The sequence below is a fragment of the Microtus oregoni genome, unplaced genomic scaffold (assembly GCF_018167655.1).
Source record: "Microtus oregoni isolate MIOR12 unplaced genomic scaffold, Mior012 000003F_ref0000135, whole genome shotgun sequence".
In the NCBI taxonomy this organism is placed as follows: domain Eukaryota; kingdom Metazoa; phylum Chordata; class Mammalia; order Rodentia; family Cricetidae; genus Microtus; species Microtus oregoni.
Window position 1 is genome coordinate 8,963,607 of NW_024543062.1, and position 8,673 is coordinate 8,972,279.

At 51.4% G+C, this 8,673-nt stretch overlaps 1 protein-coding gene and 1 long non-coding RNA gene across 3 annotated transcripts; one reads left to right on the top strand and one right to left on the bottom strand.

Moving 5' to 3' along the window:
* Nucleotides 1–2,310: 2,310 nt before the first annotated feature.
* LOC121446107 lies at nucleotides 2,311–3,399 on the top strand. The gene is made up of 4 exons (XR_005974039.1): nucleotides 2,311–2,481; nucleotides 2,832–2,926; nucleotides 3,051–3,171; nucleotides 3,261–3,399. It is a non-coding gene; the product is annotated as an uncharacterized LOC121446107 (long non-coding RNA).
* On the bottom strand, nucleotides 3,278–6,099 carry Abhd11 (abhydrolase domain containing 11). Of its 2 annotated transcripts, none has more exons than XM_041648501.1 (6): nucleotides 5,748–6,092; nucleotides 5,453–5,588; nucleotides 4,499–4,672; nucleotides 4,198–4,368; nucleotides 3,936–4,117; nucleotides 3,278–3,713 (listed from the first exon to the last, which is right to left on the bottom strand). In XM_041648501.1, the coding sequence occupies exons 1-6, from the start codon at nucleotides 5,870–5,872 to the stop codon at nucleotides 3,581–3,583; spliced, it is 921 nt and encodes a 306-aa protein (XP_041504435.1). In that variant the 5' UTR covers nucleotides 5,873–6,092; the 3' UTR covers nucleotides 3,278–3,580. The 2 variants fall into 2 exon arrangements, with proteins under 2 accessions (XP_041504435.1, XP_041504436.1); XM_041648502.1 differs by having other exon boundaries at nucleotides 3,464–3,713; nucleotides 4,228–4,368; nucleotides 5,748–6,099.
* Between the last annotated feature and the right edge of the window lie 2,574 nt (nucleotides 6,100–8,673).

An 8,673-nucleotide genomic window follows, 5' to 3' on the forward strand; every position in this document is an offset into this window, starting at 1 on the left:
TCTACGTAGTCCTGGCTATCCTAGAACTTACTATGGAGACCAAATTAAAAATAAAATAAAAATCTAAAAACGAAGTCAACAAATAAAAGTTGATCTGGGTTTGGTGGCTCACACTTTTAATCCCAGCAACCAAAGGCAGGCAGATCTCTGTGAGTTCAAGATCAACCTGACTTAAAAATAAATAAATAAAAGCTGAGGGGAGTCCAGTCCCATGGAAAGATCAGAACATACTAGACAAATGAGCAAATTATGAGATACCGATGACGAGGAAAGCTAGCTTGCTTTCTCTTTCTTTTTCTTTTCGAGACAGGGTTTCTCTGTGGTTTTGGAGCCTGTCCTGGAACTAGCTCTTGTAGACCAGGCTGGCTTTGAACTCACAGAGATCCTCCTGTCTCTGCCTCCCGAGTGCTGGGATTAAAGGCGTGCGCCACCACTGCCCGGCAAAGCTAGTTTGTTTTTCATTTTTGGTAACTTTTAATTTTATTGTGTGTGTGTGTGCAGTGTTTGTGCGCGTGCACCATCACGCATGAGCCACACCGTGTGGACACTAAAGGACTGTGCTGCTCCATTTCCTTGGCTTGTGAAAGTTTCTTCAGACCCTGCATTGGCACTTCTGCTCTGCACAGTCACTGTCATAATCATGTGTCATCCCCTAGTGTCTGTGGATCCTGAGGATGAGACTCAGGTCTTTAGGACTGGCAGAGGGTACACTTACCTACTCAGCCCCCTTGCTGGCTCTGTTTCTTGCTTTTTGAAGAAGGAAAATAAAAATACAGAAAGGGAGCCAGGTCTGGTGGCACATGTCTTTAATCCCAGCACTTGGGAGGCAGAGGCAGGTGGATCTCTGTGAGTTGGAGGCCAGCCTGGTCTACAGAGCAAGTGCCAGGACAGGCTCCAAAGTTACACAGAGAAACTGTGTCTTGAAAAACAAAAAAAATAAACCCAAACCACAACAACAACAAAAAACCAAAAACAAACAAACAAACAAAAAACAGAAACAGAAAGAAAACAAAAGAAACAGAACGGGGAAAGGTTAGGGTGACATGTCACTCTGGACACCACTGAAAGATGCAAACAGATGTGTAATCTATGAAGACAAATAACTGTATGGATGTGAAAGTGGACATTTGGCTGTGGAAATACATAGCAAACAGCACCAAGCCCATCTAACAGCCACCTCATCATGGTCTCTAGGTACAGTTGTCCTCGGAGATACTGGCTCAAGAATCTCTAGCACTATCCAATCAGAGGATACTAGGATGTTCAACCCCTTGTACAAAAGGGTATTCTATGGGCTCGGGGGTGTGGCTCAGTGGTAGAGCCCCTGCCTAGAATCCCCCAGTGAGGATATGGAACATGGCTGGGCAGCAGAACACTTGCCTAGCATGTGCAAGTGCCTGTGCTCATTCCTTACCTAGCACTGCACAATGAGATTTTAAAAAGAAAGAAAAAGATGCTCAACGTCTCAGAAATTCTTCCCTCCCCCAAAATGGACCGAACACCTCCGTCAGGTGACCGACACTAATGCCATTGATTCAATTACACTGGGCAGCACCAGCAAACAGCCTCATTTCTGGGCTCTTGCGGGGGAAGTGCAAAGGGATGGCATAATCAAGAGGAAAGCCGGACTAACCCAAAGGAAAGGCCATGAAAAGTCACAGGCTATAAGTTATTTCAAGTTGAGAGCAGAGAGCTAAGGCAACTGGGTATGATGTTTGATAACATATTATCTGTTCCTTTTTGGCTTTTCTTTCTTTCTTTTTCTTTCTTTTTTGTAATTTTCGAGACAGGGTTTCTCCTGTCCTGGAACTAGCTCTTGTAGACCAGGCTGGCCTCGAACTCACAGAGATCCGCCTGCCTCTGCCTCCCGAATACTGAGAAGGATGGGCACCATCCCAGCACTTGGGAGGCAGAGGCAGGGAGATCTCTAATCTTGAGACAGGCCTGATCTACAGAAAGAGTTCCAGGGCAGCCAAGGCTACACAGAGAAGCCCTGTCTCAAATCAAACAAGCAAAATTCCCTCATCTGGTCCTGCATGTTTGGAGTATACTAGAAATAGCATAGTGGAAGGTGGTTATTAAAGATATTGGTAAGGATGCCTTGGGATTTTTTCTTCCTTCTGAGGTAGTTTTAGAATTCTGGGAACAGATCATGCCTGAAGGGCTAGCAAAGAATCAAGCCTCATGCTCAGCCTTGCAGTCTGGTCTTGGACCAAGCCAAGGTTGCCCCTCCTTGGCTATAGCAACACAGGGTGGAGCGCCCCCTAGGGGCGAAGGAAGGCAAGACTTGGGAAAGGCCTGGGGCGTTCCAAGGTGTGGGAGGGAGGTGTGCACTTGCTCCTTGCCCCAGACTGTCCTTTAGTAGGTGGAGTCTGCTAGGGAGTGCCTTGCCTGGAAGGGCAAAGGGCTCTGTCTTCTCTTAGTCACGACCAGCTGACAAGAGTCTCAGTCACCAGGCCACGTCTGTAGGGACACTGAAAGGTAAGTGGCCCCAGCCTACTCATTATTATTATTTCTCGTGGCCAGTGTAAGAAACCCTTTCTCTCTGGGAGTTTCAAACACTGTCCATTTTGCTAAACCCAGGGAAGTGATCTATCTCGCTTGCCGCTCCTGAGTAAAGCCCAAAGTTCCCTGGCCTACTTCCCGGCTAGCCAGCCAAAGGTTCTTCTAGGGCTTTACAAGATGAGGGTGAAGCGCCCCCTGGAGGCAATGGGTGGTAAGACTAGGTTGACATAACAGGGCAGGTAGGTTAGGGCCAGGGTCAAGGCTGTGGGGCTTCTCTTTCAGACCAGCCCCAGATCACTGCCTCCACACCTATTACCTTCCAACAGAACCCAGAATCCCGAGCGGCTGGAGCACTGGGGGACACCCGGGCAGAGCCTTCCCTGGAGCAAGCCCTGTTGGAGCGGGATGAAGCCATTGCTAAGTGAGAGAAACCGCAGATGGGGTTGTGGGGGGACTCACTCCTGCTACAGGAGAGGAAAGGGACTCCAGACATCCCCGAAAGAAAGCCACTAGAAATCCCCTGCTGCTGTCCCTGCCGCCTGCAGGAAACGCGCAGTGGAAGCTGAGCTGGACTCTTGCAGAGAGAGACTACGCACTGTGGAGGCTCAGCTGCTGGAAGCCCTGCAGGAGAAACTGAGGCTGAAGCAGGAAGTGGAGGCCTGGGAGGTAGGGTGGAGCCTCTGACTTGGGAGGTTTGGAAGACGCCCCTTAGTCCGCAGGGAGTGCCTTGAACCAGCTCTCTCTCCTGTCCCCAGGAAGACATGCAGCAGGTGGTTCGAGAGAGAGTACAGAGTCAGTTGCAGGGAGAGTCCAGGGGCACGCTGGGGACCCAAGCGAACACAAGCGCCGGCAGGAACTCCCGGATGCACCTCTCACGGAGCCAGTGGGGACGATGGTGGTGAAAATGGATCCCAGAACTTTTAAGAGAACTGCCTTTATTTATTAAAGAGTTGGACGATCTCTGTACCTCTGGGCCCTCTCAGTGCCCACCTGAATTGGTCTATGCAGAAGCAGGCAGCCGGTTGCAAAGATGCCAGCCCAGAGTTCCCTGTCTGCTCTTTCAAGGAGCCATTTCTTAGGCCAAGAAGCTGCTGATGGCATCCATGAAGTCTTGGGGTTTGTCACTGTGGACCCAGTGGCCAGCATTAGGCACGGTCTGAATCTGGGCTTGAGGAAAGAGACGCCTAATCTCTGAGTGGTGACTGGGTCTGGCCACCATAGTGAGGTCAAACCAGGACGAGAGAGGGGGAGGGAGAGGGAGGGGGGAGAGAGAGAACAGGAGAGAATGAGAGTTGCAGGAGCCTCCGTGCCCAGTGGTATTGCCAGGTTCCCAGATACCCCATGCCCACACCCAAGCCCTCCCTGACCCAAGCGGACTCCCACAGCTGGTGGTAAGGCACACCCCTTCCTCTGGCCCTACAAGGACTTACTGTACATATCTAGAATTTCCACCAATCAGAAAGAGAGTTGGCCCCGAGTAGGATTCAAGCTGCTGTGGGAAGGTCAGAATCTTGTCCAAGTGCTGAGCTAAAGTCTCCAAGTTCACTCTCCAAGAGATGCGCCCGTCTACCTCCACCAGGTTAGTGAGCAGGAACCTCCGAATGGCTGGGTCCTGCGGTGGGTCAAGCATTGTGAGACCCACAGGTGTCTTAGTCTACACCATGGGGGTGAGAAGGGGGTAGCATGTATCACCTTGACAGTGGTGCTAAGTTGTGCATCTACCAGTTTTCGGGCCTGGGAGTGCGGCACCTTCTCCGGGATATCAGCGGTCTTCATGGCTGCTATGTAGCTTCCTAGATATGATCCAGGTGTGGTTCCTACTGGGCTTATGTCTACAGCAACCAATCGCTCCACAACATCTGGCTATGAGATAGAATCTCACTGAGTCTCCAGCTGGTTCGCTGGAGCCTAGCCACCCAAAGCACGGACATGTCCCAGATCATCAGTTGGGCACTTCCGGTACATTAAGAGGACGCAGATGGACGCAGCTCACCCTCTGCAACGCCAGCAACATGGCTGTCTTTCCTCCCATGCTGTGGCCAACAAGGACGCAGGGCACCAGGCCCAGCTGTGGCAGGAGGCCCTGAAGGTCCTGACTCATGGCCTCGTAGCTTGCGTCTGGATTGTGGGGACTGTCACCATGGTTCCGAGCATCCACTGTCAACACCTGGAGTGTGGGGTGAAATAGGAATACAGGAATGGTGGTACGCTGATTATAGACAGCGAAAAGCCTGGGAAATGATGATGAAGCAGTCAGGGAGATGAGCCTGGGGACACAATTATGTTTGTGTATGAGCATGTGTGTACATTTTCATGTGCACGCAGAGGCCAAAAGTCACTCTTGAATGGCTTCTTTAGTTGCTATCAGACTTATTCCTTGATTTTTACTATATTCATATAAATGTATGTATATAAGTGTGTGCATGCGCGTATGCCATGGTGTGCATGTGTTGGTCAAATCCCAATTTTAGGTATGGAGGGGAGTGGGCATTCGGATTTAGAGAGGAGCCTCAGACCAGGAGAACCAAGAGAGCGCGTTGCTGAAATTACCGGGTTATATAGAAAAGAGAAGCTGGGAGAAGGGAGGGGAAACCCCTGGGCTGGACAAGTTTATGGTAGAGGTTGGGGTGGAGGAGTCACTGGTACTGAGTGAGCTTGGCAGCCAGCATGCTCTTTGGTACGGTAATAGGCACCACAAATAGCCACGTGACCTGAGTTTCTTTGGGACCTGACACAGGGACAGGTGGAGCTCTGTAACATAAATGGACGAACTAGAAGGCACCTTGCAGACCCGGTCTCTTCGAAGGTGTTTTCCGGGTGACTGTGCACTGAAACTTTCCACTTATCAAAAGGAGCCCAGACTTGGGAGATTGAAGTTAGAGCCACAATCTTCAGACTTCCCCCTTAGGCCCCGCCCACCCAAGCCCCACCCCATCCGGAAGCTCACCCTCCTGCCGGTTCTTTGGACCATCGCCTTGGCGATGGAGTTGAAGTTGGTTTTGCTGCCGAAGAGTCCATGCAAAAAGACGATGGCTGGAAGTGTCGCCTCTCCATCAAGAAGGTTATAGGAGAGCGGCAGCGGCCTGGGAAATGGGGGCCACCATGGAGAAAGGGGGAGGGTGAAGGAGAGAAGGGGCGAGGCCAGGGGAGGGGCGGGGCGAGGCCAAGGGAGGGGCGGGGCCAGCCGGGCCGCGTGCGAAGAGGACCAGCGGAGTCCCACCCTCCGGGTGTCCTTGACTGACCTCGGTTCGGCTCCTGGTCCACTACTGCGGCTGCTGCTGACGGCGACAGGCACCGCCGAGCATCTGGGAGAAGAGGCACCAAGCTTCCCACGGGGGACCCTCCACGCTCGCGCCCAGCGGAGCATGCCCACACTTAGGGCCTATAGCGTGTGCTGCCTAGGGATTGTCCTGCGCACGCTCCGCCTCCCAGAAAACCCTGCCCTTTTCCAACTAGGGCTCAGCCCATCTATTTTCCAGCCCCAGTCGAAGCGCCACTCTAGATCACGTGGCTTAACGAAACCCCTCAGCGCAGCTCAACCCCCTCGTGGCACAACTGCCCGAAGCAGGCGTTTCTTGGCCACGCCCTGGGAGGAGCCTCAAGAAGAGCTGGCCCTTGCGTGTTACGCAATTCTCTCTAAATCTGGTCTGGAGGACTAGTTGCCTTGGTTACGCACTGGGCGTCGCCATCCAACACTAAGCCCGCCCCGCTTGTACAATTACTCAATTCCTGCAGACGCTACGAGGCGCTTAGAGACGAGATCCTTGCCAGGACTAGGGCGGTGTCACATGGGATTGGCCCGCCTCTTGGGCATTACACAATACTCTTAAAACCTGTGAGCCCCTGCCACGCCCTGGAGCGATCACCCCACTGGCCTCTTCTTTGTACTCAATCGTCGTAGACACCGTGCGGCGTCAGGAGAGACGCTCCTTGACCACACTCCGGTCGGAGCCACCGGAGACTCTGGACGCACCCCTTGCATGATTACGTAATTTCCACCTTCCCTGCCTCCGTGAGCTGTTTCCTTGGTCACGCCCTACTGTGGGCGGAGTCACAAGAAAACCTGGGCGGTCCCTTGCTTGATTTTTTTTTTTCTTTCAAACCCTTAAAATGCTTCCAGTAAACTTGGCTCCTGGGCCCCGCCCTGGGCGGCGGAACCTTACACCATTACGTAATCCTGGCTGGTCTGTGCGCACCTCCCGGAGCTCATTGGCTACGTCGTAGGCCACGCCTCAACCTTTAAATGGCGCGTAGTCAGCTAGCGTTCTCTCATTTTAACCAGAGGTTCAGGGTACAAGTGTAGGGCGTTTCCCTTGCAAACTGAGGACCTCTTTTCTCGGCTCTCGAGCAGACCCCATCAAGCCTGCTCCTCCGTCCTCAGGCACCGCCCTGGGCAGATGCCGTGCCCTCTATGCCTCCGGCAATAGCAGTAGGCGCCAGGAGTGGCTCTTGTCCCAGCTCCCGCCAGCTTGGTGGCGCCGTGCTCCACAACTCCTGCCAGGCTCCCCAGACCGTGAATGCTTTGTTTTCCGAAGTCCCCTTAAGAAAAAGCTAGAAGAAGCTCTCGAGATCACTTTTTCTTGAATTGGTAGAAGTACAGAAAGGACAAAATATTGGTCCAGTAGGCAGAACCCGAGTCTTGGTCCGGGCTTCCGTTTCTGATGCAGGTCAATTTGGAAGACCAGGATCAAACCCTTGGCCAGGGATTTGTACTGTAGTTGATGCACTGAATAGAAATGGCTCAGGACTGGTTGAGGTGGCTCACACCTTTAAACTCAGCCCTGAGACACAGGCAAGCGTTTTTCTGTGAGAGTCCAAAGCCAGCCTGGTATATATAGAAACAGCCAGGACAGCCATAACTACACAGAGAAACTCTGTCTAAAACAAACAAACAAACAAAAAACAACACCCCCCGCCCCCCCAAAAAAAACCAGAAAGCAAGAAAGGGCCGGGACTAGCAATTTACCATTTACCAGCAGAGAGTGGCAATCCTCCCACCCCCAGAGCGCACCCTATTCCGCGCTGAAATCACTTCCAACAGGGTCCCTGTCTTTTGCCCCTTGTCGTCTAGGGAAAGTGAGTTTTTAAATTTCAGACCCTTCTGCTACACCGTTTTAGCAGTTCGGAGCTCTTTTCGTCATAGCAAACACATCTGCTGGAGAATCTCGAGACTCCTTGTTATTCAAGTTAAGTTTCCCAGAGCGCTTCAAGCGCTCCAGTCGATTCCTTCCCAGAGTTCCCAGCCAAACACCAAGCGGTTGGATTTTAATTTTCTTTTGTTCTTCTTTGGTGCTGTCTGCCTTCCGCCCTGCTGGTTGCCTAGTCGTTTACACACACACACACACACACACACACACACACACACACACACACACACACACTGAGATTTTTTTATTTATTTTACTTTATGTGTATGAGTGTTCTTGCTTGTCGCTATGTTCTATGTACCGCGTTTGTACCTTGTATCCTCAGAGTTCAGAAGAGGGCATAAGCTCCCCTGGAGCTGGGGTGAGAGATGGTTGTGAGTCGCTATGTGGGTGTTGGGAGCCATCCTCCAGTCCTCTGCAAGAGCAGCACATGCTCTTAGCTGCTGCAACTGCTCTCCAGCCCCTTTTATTTGTTTTTGAGACAGGGTCTCTTTATATAATCTGACTGCCCTGGAACTTGCTATGTAGACCAAGCTGGCCTCAAACTCACAGAGATCCACCTGCTTCTGTCCCCTCGGTGCTGGGATTAAAGGTGTGTGCCACTATACCTAACAACTGGTTTTTAGTTTTGTTCATTTTTTTTTTAAAGCCCAGGCTAGCCTCAAACTTCCGTTTGTTTGGTTTTGTTTTTTGAGACAGGGTTTCTCTGTATTTGGAGCTTGTCCTGGAACTCACTCTGCAGATCAGCCTGACCTCAAACTCAAAGAGAGCTGTCTGCCTCTGCCTCCCAAATGCTGGGATTAAAGGCATAATCCACCACCGCCTGGCTATTTAAAAATTTTAAATTATTATTTTTAAATTTATTTATTTTATGTACATTGATGCTTTGCCTGCGTGTATGTGTCTGTGTGAGGATGTCAGATCTTGGAATTACAGACAGTTGTGAGCTCCCATGTGGATGCTGGGAACTGAACCTTGGGTCCTTTGGAAAAGGCAGTCGGTGCTCTTAACCACTGAATCA